General features: G+C 42.6%; 1 protein-coding gene across 1 annotated transcript in view; it reads right to left on the bottom strand.

Annotated features, from left to right (window-relative positions):
• Positions 1-22,850, bottom strand: part of Arhgap10 (Rho GTPase activating protein 10) — a 258,973-nt gene that overhangs the window by 99,566 nt on the left and 136,557 nt on the right. Inside the window, exons 14-15 of the mRNA XM_057753626.1 lie at positions 22,087-22,152; positions 2,208-2,282 (exon numbers count right to left, since the gene is read on the bottom strand). Coding sequence (XP_057609609.1) covers positions 2,208-2,282; positions 22,087-22,152 — 141 coding nt within the window. The remainder of the gene's footprint in view (positions 1-2,207; positions 2,283-22,086; positions 22,153-22,850) is intronic.

Genomic DNA, 22,850 nt, shown 5'->3' with positions numbered 1-22,850 from the left:
ATTAGTTCTCAGTTTTCATGAAGAAAATTTCACTGCCAATAAAATGTGCTCTGAAAATTTTTCAAATTTGAAATGAGCCGGGCAGTGGTGGCGCACACCTTTAATCCCAGCACTCCGGAGGCAGAGGCAGGTAGATCTCTGTGAGTTCAAGGCCAGCCTGGTCTACAAAGGGAGTTCCAGGACAGAAACCAAAGCTACAGAGAAACCCTGTCTCGAAAAACCAAAAAAAACAAAAAAATTGAAATGAACATATTAATTTTAAGATTGATTGGCTTTTAGAAGAAATTAAGCATTTGGCAGGCTCACGTCCTTCTCCCTTTAGGATATAAACTTAACACAATGTAAAGCAAAAAATGAAGCGACAACATCTGCGGGATATGTACACACGGTTGTTGAAATGCTTTTTTAAATGGTATTAAATAACTGAATTGTGAATATTTAATCAAAATGAAAAGAATACCTCAAGAAAATGGTAAACTGATCAGTATGCTTAGACACGTGCATGGAGATGGACATGTACTCACACTCGGGGATCAGAGGCTGACACTGAGTGTCTCCTCATGGAAGCTCAAGCTCACTGTTTGGCTAGACTGGCCAGCAAGCCCCTGGGACCTTCCCGTCTCTCCCGCAAGGCAGCACTGGAGTTCCAAGTGTCTGCAGCCGGCAGAACGTCTATGTCGGCATTTGGAACTAAACTCAGGTCTTCTTGCTGAGGCAGCACACACTTAACCCTCTTGACCATCTCACAGACCTCTCGGGTCATGAATTTTTGAGGGCTTTAAAATTATAAAATAACCTGTGATAAAGGCTGTCTTGGGATTTTTCCAAGAGCAGAGAAACTAACGTTAGAGTTACAATACTGTAAGTATAGGGCTTGTGAGACTAAGAGCAAACTTCAAGACAACTTAACTTGGGGTGACACAGAAACAGACTCGTTCAATGTTTCCTTGAGCACGAACAAAGAAGTCATCAAAATTACGCCAGCATCCTTCTGGCCAATTCACCACCAAAATGTGCCCTCTGGCCTAAATGCATTCTGATAACAGCATCATCGGCCAGTCCTAAGCACTGGAACACCAAGCTGGTGTTTCTAATTTTAAAATTAAGTAAAAGCAGATGCTGTGCGCCCAGTAAATTCTTCCAGCTGCTACTGCACCACTGGCAACCTGGCTGTTTAATCTGGAGCCCACTAACAGCAGAAAGGAAACTGTCTCTGCCAGAACTGCACACCCAAGTTTAACCAGAGAGGCAAAAGATGGAAACAGCCCGTGAAAGCGAATATATTCTAACAAAGCTCTCCAAGTGATGGTGGGCAATTTTCCCTGTGGTTCATAGCTTGAAAAAGTGCTTGCTCATGAAACCCTTGCTTCACAGAAAGCCCGGCAAGCTGCGCTCTCCGTAATGTGCCGCCTGGCTCTGTTCACCTTAGTTTATATTATACCTTCAAAACTGAGCTTTCAATACAGACAGATTTAAATGAATTCCTGAGCACAACTGAGGGCATTGTTAGTGTTGACTAAACAGAATAAAATATCAAATAAATGCTTATATAGCAAGGCCAAGATGGCAGATTGGTTTGGTAGCCAGGCCCTCCAAACTGATGAGCTATGATCACCCTCAAGGGCAGCCTGCTCTGGGGTAGGGGAGTCAGGAAGCATCTTATAGGTTGCACTGAACTGACAGCCACATATAATGCAAAAGAGCTTTATCAGTCACAGACTGTCTGGGCTAACAAAATGAATTCACTCTGGCTTCCTCCAGCCTGTGATGCCAAGAACACTGTGTCATCAGCACAGATTGAGAAGAGCCTGCTGGGGACTGCAAACAAGGAATCCCGAGACACGGGCCTCCCTGGCCAATGTGAGTCCCTGTGGTCTTGCTTAACCAAACTTACTGTCTGTCAAGATCACAGACCGGCAGTGTGGAAGCCATGCAGATCGCAGATGCCTGACGGCTACTCTACTGTGAAAGACAATGGTGAGAGGCTACACTCTTCTTCCTTCATTGATTAATAAGTAACAGGGATATGGATGACCTCAGCTGATGCAAACACTCGGCCTTGGCCGAGGACACAATGCATCCAATTAAGTGGTACAGGAGAGGAATGTATTCATAAGTACACAAGAAGAGACAACTCTGAAATATTAAATTGCAAAGTGAGTGAGCATAAACAATTAATGCATGGAAAAATGATTAAAGAGGCATACCCATCAACATACTCAGAAGTCTCTGGACCTTTGAACTCACCCCCACAACTCTGTACAATCCTTGGTCATTTATACCTATTGAGAGAGAGACAAAATGTTAGCAAGTTATAAGACCATGGGATTTTAAAAGTTGTCAAACATCTGCAAATCAAAAATCTCTGATAACTCGCAATTGCAGCATTCCTTTTATAGTCATGTAGACTGTAAAAATATCTGACAAAATCAAATGTTCATCGGAGTGGTATATCAGCTTTATATATGTAAGTTATGACTGGAAAACAGCTCATAAAGCAGAATTCCACGTGCATACAAATGCCCAAAGTCAGTGTCAAGCACAAGTACTAAGAGAGCCCTGAAGTGAAGCCCCGTGAAGTCTCTGTAGATGCACTTCCGTGCTTTCCTTTATTTACTTGCCTATGCTTTTTCCTGGGATGTTTCAGACCTTTTACTAATACAGAGATTAGTACATATGAAGAAAGTATTTAGATGACCCTGACTCCGTTTTTAAACAACAGAGTTGCCATATACTCCATCCAAATGAATAAATAACTAAACTTGATGCATGCACTCTCCACTGAAACCAGAAAACCATGCGTCCTTGAGTACAAGAGACAACGGCAAAAGTTACCCAAGCATAACTCCATGTGTTGAGCATGTGTTGGTCAAGTCCTTCGTGTGGATTTGCACATGCACAAACCAATTGCTAAGTAACACTTGGAAGTGATCAGAAAACTCCGATGGGCAATCAAGATGGTTAAGATATCCATCTCAAAGCTGCACACTTTAAAAGTTGTGAGTACCTTGTGTGCAAGTTGTTTTAAGAGGAAGAAAGGGATAACAGATGAAGCCATGCAAAACTCAAGTAACCGTTGGAGCATGGAGCTCACTACAGCAAACTTAACTACATCTATGCTTGAAAAGCCTCCTACCAAATAACACTCCACAAGAACGGGGCTGTGTCTCCTTACTTACAGAGTCACAGCTTTCTGACTGTGTATTTGCTTTCTGCACTACAAATGCTGGTGCTAACAAGAACACACTAACTGCCAAAGAAGTGCCTCCAACTTTCAGAACACAAAAATCCAATCACCAAAGGTCATGGGATCTGCCCACAAGGACTACTCTTGTAACCTCACTGCATGTGGCGGCCAGTGCAGAGTCTAAAGGTTTGGGTGCAGAGCTACCTAGACACAAGCGAGTCAGGAAACTCTGGCTTCTGGGTGGTCTATCTGGGAACACGGGCAGTATTCCTGTGTTCTGCTAGGATGGGAAGGAGATGATGTGAACACATCCTATAAATCTCAGCAGACTCTACACACAAACTTTCACACTCATAGTCAAAATCAGTATTTTTTCCTTTGCCATTTATTCTTTCTCGGTTTAGATGCATGTGAGCATGTATGGAGGCCAAAGGCTGACAGGAAGATGTCTCAGTCTCAACTGCTTCTCTATCCCAGTGTTTTCTCTCTGAACCTACATCTCACCATTATGAACAGATTTTTTGCCAAATACAAACAGACTAAATATTATAATTGTAGTTCATGCTTGATACCTGTTTTGCTATATGTAATTTTACAATGTTAAAGTTAAAACCTTCCTTTTTAATTACACAGCAAAGGGGAGATGATGTGGGATGCCTTTATGTATGTTGTGAATATATTTTATTACTATTAGCAAATTTTTAAAAAAGGAAGAAGTTGATTTGGCCAATAGCTGGGCAGAACAGAACCAGGCAAGATATGAGGTAACAAGTCATGAGTCTTGTGGAAAAATATAGAATAACAGAAATAGGTTAACTTAAGTTGTAAGAGCTAGTTAACAATAAGCCTGAACTAACAGGTCAAATAGTTTATAATTCAGGAACTGGGTGGCAGGAGAGAAACCTCCAGTTACATAGACTGTCGGCATCCCATAGCACTGTGATCACAGGCATATGGCACCATACTCTGCTTCTATGCGGGTATGGGTGTAGAGGATCTGAACTCGGGCCCCAGGCCTACACAGTAAGCACTTTAATCACTAAGCCCTCACCACCACACCAATGGTTTCCGTTTTTATTCTTCTTTTTCTTCCCGGCAATACTGAGAATTGAATGTAAGCCTACAAGCACGCTAGGCAAGGGCTATACCATCAAACTATATCACCAGCCCTTCCTAACTGATTTTCTTTTTTCTTTTTATTTTTTTTTCCACACAGGGTTTCTCTGTGTAACAGCCCTAGCTTTTCTGGAACTCACTCTGTAGACCAGTCTGGCCTCAAACTTACAGAGATCCACCTGCCTGTGCCTCCCTAGTGTGGGATTAAAGTGTGCACTGCCCAACCCTTACTCATTTTCTTAGGTTCTCAAATTTTGTGCACAAGGTGGGGGGGGCACACTGGTAAGAAAATCAAATGTGAAAAACAAGCATTTACATGTTAAAGTTTTCATTCCTAACTGTGTTTAATTTTTTTACCGCTATTTTTATTTTTTATGGCTGTTTTGCCTATACATATACGTGTATACAATATGCATGGAGTAGCCGAAGAGGCCAGAAAAGAACACCTGGTTCCCTGGAACTGGAGTTACCGTTGAGTCACCATGTGCGTTCTAGGAATCAAACCCAGGTCCTCTGGGTAAGCAGTCAGCACTCTTAACCACTAGGTCATTTCTCTAGCACCCATGTTAAGACAGAAGGCCATTAAAAGGTGTATTAATTTGAAACAGTCTATCAGGTGACCCTGATGTAACATGGCTTACATCATTAGAAGAAACGTATCTGGAAACAGACAGTTGTGGGGAGCAGACCACACCAAGATATAAGTAGGAGAAAGTCAGCTACAGTCAAGGAAAAACCCACAGAAGACATAAGCCGTGTCAGTGACTTTATACTGGAGTTCTAGCTCCCAGGGATGTAGGGGAGATCGCTTCTGTGTATAAATCCTGCACCGTATGGTCCTATAGTACGACAACCTTAGCACAAGGACTGATGCTCCTTCTCTCTCAATGTCCCATTGGAGCCAGGAGGGCAGAACTAGCCCAAGTCTAGACACATTTATCAAGACAATACCGATCCCAGCAGCAGAGAACCCCTCCCTAAGAAGGAATAGAGAAACTTAAGGGCGGGGGGGGGGGGGATAGCATAGCCGTGCCAAGAACTAGAGAAAAAACAAAGGAATCTGCCAAGAAGCAAGAATTAGAACATTCACGTCTACAGCGGGAAGACTGAGCCTGCTCCCTTCCTACTCCCAGCAGGCACGCCCGGAGGGTTTTCACACCCCAGGATTTGCTCAGCACCACTCAGTTTAAGTAGTTTGACCTCAATGACAGAGTCAAGAGAGCAAGTCATATTCTGAAGTCAAACAAATGCAAGCATTTATGAAAAGTGTCAGAAATACAGAGATGAAATAAGGATGTCACTTCAGCAAAGATAATCACTCTATGCTTGTAATTACTATCAGATAATTGATCAAGTTCAAATTCATCAACCTCGTGAGAACTAGAGTTAATTGCTAATGCATAATAAAAGGTGCAAAGAAGAATTACAGCTCCTTAACACAGTTTTTCCTCTTTTTAATAAAACTTAAATAAGTCCTGTACAAAGGCAGGTTGGAAATGGCAGGTCTTAGGGCATTTTCTGCTTCTCAGGCTGTTCTTAAAGGCTGCAGACTAACTAAACAAGAGACAGAGCACGCCTTCCATCCAGGAACACATACATGTTCACAGCAGAACAGCAATCAGACAGCGGAAGATGTAACCAACATGCCAAACGACCAGCACAGCTCCACCAGCGGCTTCTCCAAGAGGCCCTTTTTAACGAGAACCATTATGCCAATACCCCAGAGCCCTGACTTCTTCCTTACTGTACATGTACAGGTGTGTACATGTGTGCAAACTGTGTACATGCCAATTACTAAGAGACCCTCTAAAGAAACACAGCCAGAATCCACTCCAACACCAGTGGTATCACCCCTTTGACTGGTGCTGCAACTCCTCGGGTCCTTGCCGTGTCTACCGACCTCATCCACCTACCTGTACCTCCCACAGTTCTAATCAGACAAGACTACGAGCCGGCACATACACAGAAGGATGCTCAGACCGTCCCTCCTGGCTCCATTCAGGCTGGCCCCTCAGCTGACAACAACAATGCCCCCTCATCCTCACAAACGTACTCACCTGCCATGATTTAGTCACCAAATAGGTGTTAATCAGGAGTTGAGCTCCTCCGAGTCAGACCCAGGGAAAAAGCCAAGTTTCCTCAAATCATCCCACAGAAATCTGCCTCTTTTGTTTACTTTTTACCACAATCACAATTCCGTCCTAACTTTGACGTTTCACACATTTTAAGATAAGCCATGCCCTGCTACTAACAATTCCTGAAACCAAGTCTGAGTGCCTAGCCTAATCCCAGGTCACTTCCTTATTTTCTCACTCAGTGAGAAGGTTCATTTTCACCGTGCTCACACCTTCCAACCTAACATACATACTACACAACATGTATTCCTTGTTACCTTTTAACTTAAAAGATTCTAAATCCCAAAACACACAGTCTTAAGAGCTTTTAAACAAATGTGTGTGTGCCAGTATTTTACCCAACAGCTCATTCCAACACAGAAATCACCAGGGAAATACTCATTTCACCATGCTCTGTTCTGATGGTGCCTAATATATGACTAGTGGGGACAAGCTATGTATGTCCTGAAATTAATTTAAAGCTATAAAGAGTAGGGCAAGATAGAATTCTGAACTGAACAAGCTAAAATCCACAAATTATTGTACATTTTCCAGGACACGAATGCTCACTAGTGCACAGTGATAATTCTAGTTTCAACAAAAACTTTACTCTCCTCAGTGTTCAGAGGCAAAGGTTTCCTTGCAGGTATGCCTGTCTCTCCTGATCTACCATGGTCCCATCACACCTTCCACAGGCGGAGAGCCCAAGAGTAGGGACAAGGCTCCCTGCCTCACCTATCCACAGCCAGTTTTTTCTCATAACCTAGAAGAAGCTGCTCAGCCAGGGTGCACTCTGCTCCAGGGGACATTCTGAAGCTGCTAGCACCGGTCACACCCAGTGGTTCAGCAGATGAAGAAGAGGAAGAAAAGGAAGGTCACCTGGGACCAAAAAGGAATCAGATGCAAGAAGAGATCAGAGCAAATACTGCAGTGACTGTGCACTAAACCCCGATGATGGACAGGAATGCACAGGATTCTCAAATCAACGAGCAAGATCAAGGAGTTATGTCTGGTGAGGTCTCCTTGTGATCATCCTTTAGTAGGAGGGCAAGAGCATAGGAAAGTGGGAGAACGGGGAGCGAAGAAGAGAGTGTGAGGGAAGAGGTGGATGAACTAAGGTGCACTCCACGGCTACAGGCCCCTCAGTGAACAGAGTCCTCTTGACCAACTCAAAGTTTCCCAGCCGTGGACTTGAGGAGTCAGACTCAAACCACTGCAAGCTGTGAGCGACAAGTAGAGAGAGTCAGACAAAACAGCAAGGGGTGGGGAGACACCCAAAACAGAGACGGCTTCTGGAAGAGGCCGATGACCAAATAAGAGGAAAGTGAACAGAAACTAGACAGACAAGCCAGCAGGCTATGTAACACCCAATCTCCAAGGACTGAGGACTGATTCTCAGGTAAAGCAGCACAGCTACAGTGTGACAGCTAGGAAGCTAAAGGCCAGCAAGCAGAGACTACTGAGCCATGACGTCATCTTCCCCTTGGTTCCAGGAGGAGGCCCTCCACTTAGTAACTCCATCTGCACATGTCATGTGCTATCCTGTAACAAATAAATCCAGTAAGTCAATGAATGAGATGGGCAATGGACTAAGAATCTGGTGGATAGTGAAAGGAATATGGCAAGAAGCAGGAAAATTCTCATTTTCACATGTGTGTATGTAAAACGGTATCAGTATCAAGTCCGAGGGGAGCCTAAGCACTCAGGTGCCAACAGACACAGAACAATTTTTGAAGTATTTTACTGGTGTATGAGTCTACAAAAATAAACGCTCAAACTCCATTGGCCTACAAACCAATGTTCACTCGGCTCTCGTCTAGCAACCTGCGGAGCACCTGGTATATAAAGTGTATAAAGTGGAATGACTGAACAATGCATTTGCATTTGTGTGTGATGACAGCAGGGGAGAGGTCATTAACGTTCACTTTCACAGAATTTACATCCATATGTGACTCGGTTTCCCTCTGAAATCCATTCTGACTTATAAGGCATTTGTGTTCAAAGTTGCCTACTCTACTTTTTCCAATAACCTTGAGGGCTATGAGAGACTTCTGATTAGCCCACGGGAAAGAGCACTGTGCCCATGAGAAAAGAAGACTCTATCTAATAGAAAGAATACTGCTGATGGCAAACCTCAGGAACATCAAGAGAGAAGTTAGGAGGCTGTTCACTCAGGCCAGGAATGGGCCTGTGGTTAGACACTAACTGACTGACTGGCTGTGCTTCTTTCTGCTTTTGTACATAAGCAAGCTCTGAAATAAAATCAAGACTGGCCAGAGTGGGCTGGTAGTCCCTCAAATCTATCCTGTGTTTTCTGCCTCAATTTCTCTCAGTCTAATGTTTCTTTAGCCTAAGTGCCTCCTCCCAGGTACCCCCCCCCCCGCTGATTTCTGTTGCAGCAGGCTCTAACATCAGAAGTCTGCAATGTCTCATTTTTAGAACACATATGCTCATACATGTATGCATATACACACATACACCTGTGCATACACAAACACAAAGGCAATCTATAGATCATACCAGCACTGAAAAAGTCCTAGGGTGGAAAAAAAAAAGCATAAAATTAAATGCACATATAAATAATAACTATTATGTTTATCATATTCAAATTACATATTCACATATTTATATGTAATCAAAATGCTAAGGTAAGACTTGAAAACAAAAGGAAAAAGGGAGTATACATAAAATCAGTAAGAACTACTGTGAGAAAATCCTCACAGCTTGGCCAAAAATGGCACGCTATGCAGATAGCTTTTAAAAAGTTAGAAGCTTACAAACATTATTTCATGTCATGGAACAAAAAAATGTAAAGTTATGTTCCATATATATCATATTTATCCTCAATAAGTGCACATCCAAGGGCCTGCATACAGTACACACTTCCAACCTACCTACTTCATTGGGTTACAGAAAACTAAACAGGCTGATATATGAAACCCAGCAATACATGGCACTCTCACGTTCCATCTCATCTTAAATATGAACGGACAGAACCACGCATGAGCTGCCGTGTTTTCCTTGGGCACAGATTCACCTCTGTAAATTTCAGGAGTTAATATCTACTTAACTCTAAACCTCTGGAGGGGAGCTAGCCAGTGCTAAACATGTTTGCATGTTAGACCGTGCAGAGAACAATGTAGCCGCTTCTCAGCACTGATGCAGCTGCGAAGCTCAACACAGCATGGAAGACCTTGGTAGCCTCATTAAAACAAACCAAAATCCTGGTACTATAAACTTGTTAACGTGAGTAGGTACAAATCCTTACAAGCTAAGGTAGCCTCCAGTACCCTGGAAACTTGACGTTCTGCCACTTCCTTGCTGTGACCCTGGCAAGTTGTTCACCTAAAAACCAGGGATACTGGAGGAATGGGTTGTTGTGGAAACTGAATGACTTAACACTTGGCAAAACACGGGAACAAACCTCACATATGGAGTTCTACTCAGAAATAAAGAATGAAATCGGCTTTCTTTAAGTAGATGGATGGAGCCAGAGATCATCACACTGAAAGAGCCTGACTCAGGAAGACAAGGATCTCTTTTTCTCTGATGTCAAACTGGGAAAAGTGGGAAACAAAGAGTGGTATCCACCATTGGGAATGGAAGATCCACATAAAACCTGAGAAAGTTTAAAAAAAGTTCTAGACACACACAAAAGGAGCCACACTCAGCGCCTAGTTTCATGTCTCTCATGCAGGTCACATGACAGAGACGTGTCTCCTGGCAGCTGCCACCACGCCATGAGCTAAGATGCATGGTGGATTCCCCTCGTGCGTCTCCCAGCGCAAGTCCCTCCAACACACTGCACGGTGGGTTTGGGGTTTCCTTCATGCAGACAGAGAAGACCACAGATAGTGAAGTTAAGACAGATTAAGATGGAAAAACCTCTCAACGGGTTAGAGTGTGTTTAAAAACATTAATAGGCTCAGGAGTAAAAAGGTATAAACACTCAATATATATATATATAGCTTTAAAATAAAGTTCTTAAAAGGGAGTAAAGTAATATTAAAGAAATAAGTCAGATAAGATGGAAAATACACAGAAAGTCTAGACTCTGTATGTTATTATGTTGTCTTTGAATTTTTTGGCTGCTAAAAGACACTGGATTATAAAAACTGCTAGATTCAACCAACCTATATAGTGTAAAAATATCTTGACTTCAAACTTTGGTCAAAAGAGGTTTTACTTTGAGGGAGAGGTTATGCTTTTATTTCCATGGGAAATGAGAAGCTGTGGATTCAATATTCTGGATTAAGGAAAATCCAATTTTATCAAGAATGACTTCCTAAAATCATGACAACAGACATAAAAGAAATAAACCTATTTGGACTACAAGACACATGATGTATATATTAGCTCCTCAAACACAAAACAAGAAATCATTGACTTGTGTACAATGGAAAGTCTATACTTAATGAATATGTATATTACCTTTAAAAGTTTATGTATTTTCAGAACAAGGGGACCAAACACCAATAAAAATGGATGGTCCAGGTGATCCAGCAACCAGAACAGTTTCAAGGCTGTTGATTGAGATGATGGAGCCTCACAGAATACTCCAGTCAAGACTTAACAATTATCCTAATTTTCTCAATATTCCCCCAAAGATACCAGTGCCCATGGACAACAGGAAGTAGTCTAGAGAAGATGCCCGCATTCTCAAGAGATGGGATATGAGGGCTGGTTACTGACTATCCAATGGATAATAAATGTTGGCCATTGTTTAGTAGGGTGAGTTACAAATTGTTATGGGCCATTGTAAAAATAAAGCGCTAACAAAAAAGTTAAATTCAGAGACCTCTTTCTAAAAGAAGAAAGGGGTATGATGTAAAAATGATGGGGAAAAGGATAGATTATTGAATCTACTTCAATCCAAAAGACAACCATTAATCTCAAAATATTTTACATTGGTACAGATTTTAGTTTATTGATACAAATTTAGAGTTATTTCTATTACGCTGTCTGTATATTTCTACTAGTTTGGGATATTGTGCTTATGCAGTTCATTTAAAATGTAATGTATAATTAAGAAATACACATTAATAATTAGTCATCTATAATAGTCAAATTTGTAGTGATGTTAGGTATGTTTTCAAGGTAATACACAGATATATTTAAAAAGTTAGTCTTCAAACACTTCAAAGACCTACAGAATATGGATGTCATTTAATATATTTAATAACCTAAGGCTTGTCCTGACAGTATGACATCTCTGCTCCTAACAGCACCAATCTACTTCAAAGAAAATGATGGGCAACAAAGAAATTCCATATAGAGTTTATTTCTTTATACCAAAGCTAGCCATTTGGGCAAAAAATTGCCCTTGCTTCAACTGCTGACAGTATATGTACAAACTGAACCAGCAGGACAAAAAAAAAAAAGGACTGCCAAACTTTGTCAAGACAAGGTAGAACAGTCCTTCAAGCTTCCCTGGTTCTCAGAAATGTCTGTGAGATATACTAGGTCTATGGGCAAAAGATGGGCACCACAATATCACAGGAAAACCTAGGGAGATGTCCAGACAGCCAGATGTCCCTGTCTTTAGGTAACATTCACTTTTCCGGGGTCTTTGATGGAATTTAAAACTAGATAGTCATGGGAGTTTTCTCCTTAGTTATCATAAAAGGTAAACTAGGGATAGAACTTCAGAGTCATAACGATAAGATAAATAATGGAGTATTTTCTATAGATTTGCCAAATACAAATGAACTGGATATTGTAACTATAATTCTTATTTAATAACTGCTTTGTTATATATATATAGCTTTGCTATGCTACGATTAGAACCTTTTTTTAAATTAGACAAAAAGGGGGAAATGCTGTGGAATAATCCTTTTTTTATACTGTGAATATGCATTACTCTCATCGGTTAATAGAGAACTGACCAGCTGATAGCCAGGCAGGAAGTATAGGAGAGAGAAAGGTGGAATCAGTGAAGCTGCCAGGAGACACAAAGGAACAAGACATGCTGGAGGACATAGATTAGCAGGAACTGGTTAATTTAAGTTGTAAAAGCTAGTTAGTAAAAACCCTGAGCTATTGGCCAAGCTTTTGAAATTAATATTGAGTTTCTGCACCAGTTATTTGGGAATTGGTTGGCTAGACAGAAACTTCCACCTACAAAAAAAAAAAAAAAAGACTTCAAAACTAAGGGGGTGCTACTAAAGAGAAATGACGGGTAAGGTTAAGATACAAGGCAAAAGAAGGGTAAAATCTGTTATGGAATACTACTTTAATTATGTAAGGGTGTGATACATTTGATTATGATGTATTTGCTTAACAATGTAAGGATGTGTGACATTTGTTTCACCTTGTCTGCCTAAGGCACCTGATAGATTTAATAAAAAGCTGAATGACCAACAGCTAGGCAAATGAGGGACAGGCGGAGCTGAGGGGCAGAGAGAATAAGTAGAAGGAGAAATCTAGGCTGGAGGAGAAGAGAGAACAAGGGCGAAAAGGAGGGAGACACCAGGGGCTAGACAGACACACAGGAGAAAGCAATCTGGGGCATACAGATTGAAAGAAAGGTAAAAAGCCCCGAGGCAAAACATAGATGAATAGAAACAGGTTACATTAAGTAAAAAGAGCTAGTGCGACAAGTCTAAGCTAATGCCGAGCATTCACAACCAACACTAAGTTTCTGTGTTATGATGTGGGGCTGGTGGTCCAGATTGCAGAGATCCTTTACATTGTCTAAATAACAGACGCTAACAATGAGAGAAGAGCTAGGCACTCATTAAAAGCTTTTAACTGGGCTATAAAATTTAAACTCAATTTCAAAATAGCTAGGTATAATACACATGAAAGACATGTTGCTCACAGCCCATATTTATAACATAGAGCACAGGCCAGGAAGAGAGTCAACATTTACTTTTTAGGAATGACTCCCAGTTGTTGGGGACTGCAGACCACCAGACCCTGAATTTCCAGTAAGCAACTTGTTTTCCTCTGCTCTGAGCAGCCTGCAGCTGCTCTGAGCATGACACCCTCAGGTGTTCCTGATGGCAGGGGAGTGGTTTCTGGTGGGTTTTACAGCTGAAAATCCCAGGAGCTAGGGAGTGGCTATCAGTTAAGGATCCCTATATACCTGGAGTACAATAAAGAGAGCATTCTTGTTTCAAGGATGACCCGGGTCTCTATCTGTGTCTGTGTGTCTTTATGTGTTTAAATCTGGGCCTGGTTTGGGCATGTGAACCATCTCATAGCACAGGTGCCCACTACAGGCATAGTACACGTAGTACATGTAGTACATGTAGTACATGTAGTACACGTAGTACAGGCAGACAGTATGCCCAGTCAGGATTTCAGTGGTTAAAGGCACTTTGTCACTAAGCCTGACAACCTGAGTTCAGCAGCCAGATGCCACATGGTGCTATGACATATCTCACAAGTTGTCCTGTGACCTGCGCGCGCGCGCACACACACACACACACACACACACACACACAAGACATATGTGTGCAGGCACAAAATTAAATGAATAAATATAAAAAAGAAAGTACATGTTTGCTGTTCACCAATAACATTTACAACTTCTTCCCTTATATGCTAACTATCTGGTCGAAAGAGGAAAAACATTACAATGGTTGTAAGCATGAATACTCATGGTGTAAGCAGAGGACCCGAGTTGATTCCCCAGGAGCACGACAACAGCCAACACTCACCAGTCACTTCTTGGCTCTCTCTGCCTTGGAGTCTTGCTGTCACTTGCATTGTGTGCTTTCACATTCTCACTTTTAAAATATATTTGTCCTCAGAGAATTATATACATGAATAGAATATATACACTATATTTGGATCACAAGGCGGGTATCTGTCGGTCACCTATGTATGTGGTACAGGCAAGTGGATGTCGGTCACCTATGTGGAGTAGGCAGGTGGATGTCGGTTATCTATATGGTGCGGGCACGTGGATGTTGGTCACCTATATGGAGTAGGCAGGTGTATGACGGTCACCTATGTGGAGCGGGCAGGTGGATGACAGTTACCTATGTGGAATGGGCAGGTGGATGTCAGTCACCTATGCATTGTGGGCAGGTGCCTATCAGTCACCTATGTATGGGGTGTGGGCACGTAGATGATGGTCACCTATGTGGAACAGGCAGGTGGATGTCAGTCACCTATGTGGAACAGGCAGGTGGATGTCAGTCACCTATGCATTGTGGGCAGGTGCCTATCAGTCACCTATGTATCGGGTGTGGGCAGGTGGATGATGGTCACCTATGTGGAACAAGAAGGTGGATGTCAGTCACCTATGCATTGTGGGCAGGTGCATATCAGTCACCTATGTATGGGGTGTGGGCAGGTGGATGTCGGTCACCTATGTGGTGTTCTTGGTAACTGAGGGTCAAAGAAGCAAACACAGTACATGGCTCTAGCTCCCAAGACTCACACATGGGCCATTGTCTCTACTTCAAGAACCTTTTCCTTCTACCAGTCTCCAAGAAACTGCAGAGGACCACTCCTAACAGGAACATGGCATAAACTCAGTTATGTCTATGACAGTTAACACTGACTGTCAACTGGACAAGACCTAGAATAACTCACGGAGCATGCCTCTGCTCACATCTGTGACGGAATCACTGGGTTGGCTTAGACGCTGGGCAGGCCTGGGCAGGATATTCTTGACTAGGTTAACTGAAATAGAAAGACAGACCCACTGTGGGTGGCATCCTTGCCTGGGTTTGGGTTCCCAAGTGTATGAACAGGAGAAAGTAGAGAGCACAAGCATTCATCCTTCTTTCTGTTTCCTGACTGTGGAGGACACATGAGCAATTGTTTCAAGCTCTGGCTGCCCTGACTTCCTCACCATGCTATACTGCGTGCTAAACTGTGAGCCAAATTCAGCCTCCCTTCTTTAAGCAACTATCAACTATCTTAGAATTGGGCTGGAGTTCATCTACGGCACCATCCCCCTGACACCGTGTCCTCCGGTGTCCTCCCCACAGGAAACAACCCAAGAACTACTGACTGACATCCACTGACCCATGTGTGGCCAGGAAAGGAGAAGTACTAAAGTCAGCTGAGGTGGGTGGGGCAGCCAAATAAAAGTACTTCCAAACTCATCATCCATATATACAGCTCAAACCGGGCAACCGGGATCAACCTCACACTCATTTCCCCTTCTGTGAATTTTCCAGAAACGCCGAGAGGATGTTCTAGGCACGGTGTTCTTTTGAGCACCTTCCTTTCTTTATCACCTATCCCTCTTAGCGCTCAAGACGGTCTACTTCTCAAGTGACACAGCAGAATGAGGAACAGAAAAGGTACAAGCGAAATCAACTAATTCTGCTGCTCGTTCCAGAAGCCACACAAAATGAGTGGATCACGTGAATGCAGACAGGGGAGATGTTCCCATATATATATTCTGCCATGATGGGAAAGCAGATGCCTTCAAAGTTCATCCGTGTTCCTAAGCCACACACTAATGGCACTTGTTAATTACCAGTAGCACCAGTTGCTAAATTTACCTCTATGGTAGTCAGGAGCACTCACAGGTACCATCACCATAACAACACAGGAAGGAGATGCAGGCCACAGCCTCCTTCGCAGATGATAAAGGGACTGTGATGTGGAGATGCTGATAGCCCACAAGCTGAGCCTACACATCCACCATGACTTGTAAATGCACCACTGTTGTTTTTTGGACCCTGTGCAATGCCGAAGCCCAAAGAGACCCAGAAGCTAGATCACGCACATAATCACTAGACAGAGTTCGCTCCTGTTGCGTGGGTTTGGGGGCTAACGAGGAGGAAGTGAACAAAGCCAGAGATAAACAAAAGATGGGAGAGCTGGAGAATTCTTGGCTGAGAAGAGAAGCCACTGCACTAGAAGAATTAACTCAAGCATCAACCGTGAACTACATGGACATGTGGTGAGCAGGAACACGGGTCATCCATCCATCCTTTTGCAAATATTTGCCCTCACTAGTTTAACTCAATCATTCATCTAAAGTTGCTGGCTTTTTGGAGTGAATTTTCTTAAAATGAATGTCGGCTAACTGAGGGAAAGAATGTGCAGCCAACTCACCTGGTTGCACTATTTCAATTGTGCATTTGCATTTCTGCAGACCATGGGCTCTTCAGCTCCCTCCCACAGGAGACTGCCCTAACAGCCAGTAAGTGAAGCAGTTTACTCGGGTGAGTTTTCTTAGGACAGCTGCTCTTTATTTTCTTCATTTTGCCTGGAATTTTCCCTTGGTGACTAAGGACTATTGTGCAATCATGGTAAACTATCCTGCCACTTCCCTTGGGCACCTTCCCACCCAAAGTCATCCCCAAAGATAAAACTGGCCATTGTCTTCGGCCAGGGCCAGAGCTCCTCATCGGCTCCACCAGCTGAAGCTCTATACGGGAACAGCATAATCCTCAGCCAGTGTCAGGAAAATTCTCCAAAACTCTAAGCCTTCCTGTGCTGTTCAAAGGGAAACAAACGATCTGACATGTGACAAATCAAGGTCTGTCATGACTTATCCACCCATGAACTCACAGCTTGTTACGTTACTGGATTTGATAACTCACAGCTTGCCTCGATCAACATTTTAATGCCGTGCTCTAGAAAATTAAAATGAATATTCAAATTATGAACATATGGAAGACTTTTAAGAGAAACTTCATAAACAAAAGTGACATACAAGTTTAGTTTTAACATAATGACTATTTTAAAAACAGTAACTAAGATGTTTTTAAGCAAAGGAATTACTGTTTTTGCTTACAATATTGTACGTATACTCAAAATTGAGTGTTCTGCAGGCCCATCAAGGAAAAAAGAACAAAAAAAAATTAACAACTAACTGGACATGTTTCCTTTCAAGAAAGGGGAGTTATTTACTTGAGGAAACTAATCACACTTCACGCTCTGAAAGCATTACTTTCCCCCATATGCAATGGGACTCATCTCTCTGTCTTCTATATTACCAGAGTACAGAAAGATGCCTACAAAAACTCCTAACAAATGGAAAGATCCTGTATATGTTACATTAAATTATTAATTCTAACTACATATAGATAGACGAACCCTTCCAAAAATTGTATAACCTGCAATCTGTCAATTCGTCAATATGGCATGTTGGCCCTACCTCTTAAATGCCCAAGCCCAAGCTATTGCTTCTCAAATGCTGGCTACACACACAAGGCGCTGGTTGCTGACAGAAATAAGAAGCACACAAAGAATAAGAAAGACGTTTTCTCAATTCCAAATAAATAGTAGATTCTCAGAAACAAAACAAACACAGGAAACATAATTAACAAAGCCAGGGTGTGAAACGGAGAAGGAACACCAGTGTCCCAGGATAAACACAACCCAGAGAAAGACGGAGAAGATAGAGGCCAGCACAGCTCATAAAGCTAGCTCCTTCCTTCTCCACACGCCAGGTGTGTGAGATCCTACAAAGTCTTTGCAGAAGCTAAAAGGCCTTCCAAAGTATTGCTCTGTACCTCACAGCAGCTTAGACCTCATGACTTCCTGTCACTAGGAGTCAAGGTAAATCCTTCCAAAGGGACCTGAGTGCCTGCTCCACCACACTGGGCTCCTGCCTTTCCTGGCTCTCCTGAGAACTCAGACTCCAGAAGCTTCACCTTCATTTACACATCAAACACTGACTCTCACTCCTGTCCCAAATCCCTTCCTTCTGAGAGCCCTGTCAGTGGGATGGATCCTGGACAACTCCCTTTCCTTGTAGATTGAGATCAACCATGTAGCCACTCTTCTGCCTCCTGGCCATGGGGCCCCACAGAAGACATCTCTGTCTTTCTTGGCAGAAGAAGCCCTGGAGTCTGACTCTGAGTAACACTGAGAATTAAGAGCTTGGGACTCGCAGCGAAGGTACTGCGTGTGTCTCACATCATGAAATAAGCAGTTGGGAGGCCAGGAGCAGAGCACTACAGTTTGGATTAAACGACTTCCAAGGGCCCATATACTGAAGCAAGGAGTCTAGGAAGCAAGGCTTGGCAGAAGATCCTTAGGTCGTTTCCAGTGAGGCCTACAGGAGGACTATGGAACTCTAGTCCCCCTTTGTTTTCTTTCCTCTCTGGTCATATGCTGAGTGGTTTTACTTCACTACACGGTCTGGCACACTGTGCCGCCTCACCACAGGTCCAAAGCAACCAGAGCAACCGATCATGGACTGGAACCTTCCAAAACTGAGAGCTAAAATACATTTGTTTTACTTTATTTATTTCCAGACAGCCATGAATCAGGATGCTTCAGAGGAGCAAAATACAATGCAAAACACACATCCAGAAGTGTGGGCAGAACAGCACTCCATCCACATCACAGCTGCAAGGTAAAGATAAAGGACAAGCTACCACACGGGGCTACAGAAAGGAACCCCTCTAATCACACAGCTGCTCTCTCTACTTATGTCCAACTTCACTATCTAGAGGACCAACAATGGTTTTTCACAGATTTGGGTGGAACCCAGGGATCTATGGTCACAAAAAGCACCAGGGATCCCAGAATACATCATCAGACCTATCACATATGTCTATGTGGCTTTGACTATCTTTACTTCCCAAACAAATTCCTTGCAGAAATCTTGGAGAATAGCCAAACACCAAGTGACCAACAGGACTCCAGTGATGTCACTCATGTGACTCTGTACTATCTGCACCACTGCCAAATTTACTGTCCCAATGCAGTCAGCTTACTTAGGGAGCACTGCACCCTCTGCATGGTCTGCACACCCCACATATGGCCACTTCCTTTCTACTACCCTTTTTAGGCACACTTGCTCTTAGCACCCTCTAGTACTGAGCCTGCACCTCCATCATTAAGTGCAAATTCCTTAAGTACAACTTCTTACTGTTCCCTTGTGTTTCCAATCAACTTTGAATCCTGTCTCTGCATCTTAGATGACAGTTCTCTGAATGCCAAGCTATAACACTCATCCTTTAAATCTTAAAAGCCTATTCCTAAATCAATCTTCATTTAACCTTCAGTCTTTTCTAGCCCATCATCATAAGATTCTCTGAATGTGCAAACCTGCCACATTTTTATGTTATCACCCAGAATAATTCAACGGCTTACAAATCTTTCTGCTCTGTCTACTATTACTGGATTAAGGGTTACATGGAATCAACCTTCACTATCTCATCCAAAGGCCTGTGACAAGGCTCTGTACACCTTGAGATTGCGCAATAAACACTGGGTAACACCTGGCTTCTGACTGGCATGAGAGCTGACCTGTGATGGGTTATCCGTTACTGAGAACACTGTGCTGTTTCTTCAGAACTTTTCTGTTGTTTCTGGGATTTAGATGAATTTTTTTTTACTAAGAAAAGTAGTTAAGAAAAAGATCCCCACGCAGCAGACACTAGCAACACTGAAGGTAACAACTGAACTCTGTTTTTCCAAACAAGCAGTTCTCACTAGGACAATGCTACCCAGACTTTGTTACTAGACATTATAATCATGTGGGGAGCTTAAAACAGCCACTTTCCAGCTCACGCCTTCAGCAATGAAGTCAAGTTCAATGTGGTAACCATGCAGCAAGATTTAGCAACAAGTGTTTGATGAAATTCTTCAACTTGGTAGACATGAGCCATAAATTTCTCATGATGGTATTGGGTAGATAAATGGATCTGACTCCCATGCACAGTGTAATTTTATGAGCAAACTGTGGTTTGACTAATTCTGAGATGGTAGCAAACCTGCTAAACAGCCCCCACGCAGCCCAAGATAGGATATGCTAGTTATCTACATTATTTACTTTCGGACACATGACTTTTTTTTTCAATTCAAAATAATGTCACTCAAAAAAAAAGTTACCTCTTCTTGGTGTCCTGATGACTACAAATAAATTTGGCATTTGTCTGATCTTGTTCCAAGCAAGATTTGAATTTAAAAAAAGAAGTTCACGATCTAGAGAGCATAAGGAACCTCAAAGCCACATGTTAAATAGAGCTAGACTGGAAAAGACTAGAAACTGCATGTATGATTCCATCAGCAAGCATTTAGCATTTCCCTACAACAACCAGAGGGACAAGAATCAGGTCCGTGGAAACCAAAGATCAAGGTGGGAATGGCAAGTGACTGCAAAAGGGCAGAAAGAATCATGGAGGCAATCCAAAGTCTGTGGCCACGGCAACAGCAGTACCACAACTACACAGGCTGTATGAAATTCAAAACTTCATTTCCGAACCCCACCACTAACTGGGTAGCTATGAGCAGGTGGCTTCTGGAGTGCTTTCAAGTGTGTTCCTTGTTGGGTGCAGCACACCTCAGTGGGTAACCTCTGTCCTAGTCAGGGTGACTGTGGCTGTGATGGTGCACCCTGGCCCAAGCCAGCGGAGGAGGAAGCTTCAAAATCAGGGTTAACCACTGAAGGAAGGCTGCAGAGGCCATGGAGGGGAGCTGCTTACTGGCTTATTCCCCTTGGCTTGCTCAGCCTGCGTTCTTACAGAACCCAGGACCAGCAGTCCAGGGATGGCCCCACCCGCCATAGGCTGGGCTCTCCCCCACCAGGTTTGGCTACAGCCCTAACTCATGGAGGCATTTTCTTGATTGAGGCTCCCCCCCTCAGTTGACTTCACTTTGTGTCAAGTTGACATAAAACTATCCAGCACAGTCCCACAACATGAAGATAGGGTTAGCAAAACTGAACTCGGTGGATTACTTGAAAGACGTGAGGAGATAAAGCTGGAAGGAGGAGGCATGGTTCTAGAGAGTTCAGGGCTGTGGGGTGAACATGATCAATATGGTGTGCATGTATAAAAGTCTCACAGAATAAAAATACACTTTAAGAGATTTCAGATTTTACTTCAATAAAGATATATGTGTATCTGCATGTGAGCTAAAGATCAACCCAGAGCCTTGTGAGCCCCAGCCTTTACCACTGAGCTAATCCCAGCCCCAAAGATCATGTAATAAGATACCACAAGAGGAAGGAAAACCATCTTTAAGGTGCTTGAACCAATGTGGTAAGAATTAGCTTTCCAACTGCTGATTCTTCCAAAGGTCTGCATGAGCTGAAATGAACTGTGTTCCCTGAAAAGCTCTAACACCCAGAAACACCCAGAACCATGGGATGTGACGCTTAAAGAAATGAAAGGTCTTGAAGGAGATGGTGAGGTTATTAAAACTGGGCTTGGGCATGTGCACAGACAGACAGACAGACAGACAGACACACACACACACACACACACACTGCACACACTGTTGTGACCATGACTTAAATCCTTATATATAATAATAATTTTTTTTTAAAAGAGCAAACCTAAATACACAGACAATGGGGACATGTATACTCAGAGAAAAGTCATGGTGGGAAGATGCCATCTGGAAGCCAAGGGCACAGGCCTCAGCAAACCTAGTCCTGTCTCCCCCTGCGCTTGGCCTTCCATCCTCCACACTGTGAGGGTGCATTCCCACCTCAGTCATCTACCCTGTGGTATTCTGTGTGATAGCGGATCTAACAAGCAAACGTGACTCCATTTTAACCACGGCCTTGCTTTAAACATAAAGAAGAAATATGTGACATTCTCCCATATTTGCATGGGAGGAAAATGAAGGAACCCACACTGCCATAACAAAGGAATAACTGACCCTGCTATCTAGAAAGACGACTGTTTATGCTGCAGCATGTAAGCATGTGCTGAGTGCTGCAGTGGTCTGCGGTGTTACATACCTACAGTTTCCAGGACTAAAGCTACAGGTGAGCATGACTGTTACCTCGTGTCTCAACAGCACTGATGCACTTTCTGAGAATCGTGAATCCCATCTTATCCAGCTGTGCACCTAAAAAGAACCGGCATAAAATGTTACAGGACAAGTAGTTACTGTTTCTTTCCCTTTTAAAATAAAGAAAACAAATTTAAGGTAATGGCACTTTTGCTTCATTGTCTGGAAACTGCTGAAGGCTGTGCACTGCCCATGGAAATGGCATCACTGGAAAATGTATTTGTTTGTAGGAGAGCCTCCATGCTGAAAAATCAAGAATTCAACTTGCAATATAAAATATTTTAAGTTAATAAATATAGAATATTTTAAAGAGTAAAAGAAAATAATACCAATCTTTAAGGGAAGCTACACAGAAATAATCTCCACATTTTGCCAAACTCCTAGGAGTTTGAGAAAACTCAAAAAACGAACGAAGGCTTTTCAATGTGAGTCTGAGCTTCTGATTAACAAGGGAAAGTTTTTGTTAGATGCTTCCTGGGCAATGAGCGTTCTGATAATTTTCACTGGACATCAAAAAAGCTTTTTTAATGATTTTATTATTTTCATAATTTGAATTTAAAATAGATGATTCATGTGATTCAACAGGCCAGTTTGAAAACGCAATTTTATTCTTTTTCTAGTATAAATGTTTGCTTATGACCAAGCTGGCATATATTTATAGATTTTGCTTTTGCTTCGAAACATCAATGAAAAATAGCAGCACTCCAGCCCCTGCGGCCAGGCCTGAGGGACCGTGGCGTTAACACAGCTTCCTG

Source organism: Chionomys nivalis, chromosome 21 (assembly GCF_950005125.1).
Source record: "Chionomys nivalis chromosome 21, mChiNiv1.1, whole genome shotgun sequence".
NCBI lineage: Eukaryota > Metazoa > Chordata > Mammalia > Rodentia > Cricetidae > Chionomys > Chionomys nivalis.
The sequence above is the reverse complement of the archived record's forward strand: the minus strand, read 5'-3'. Positions and strand labels throughout refer to the sequence as shown.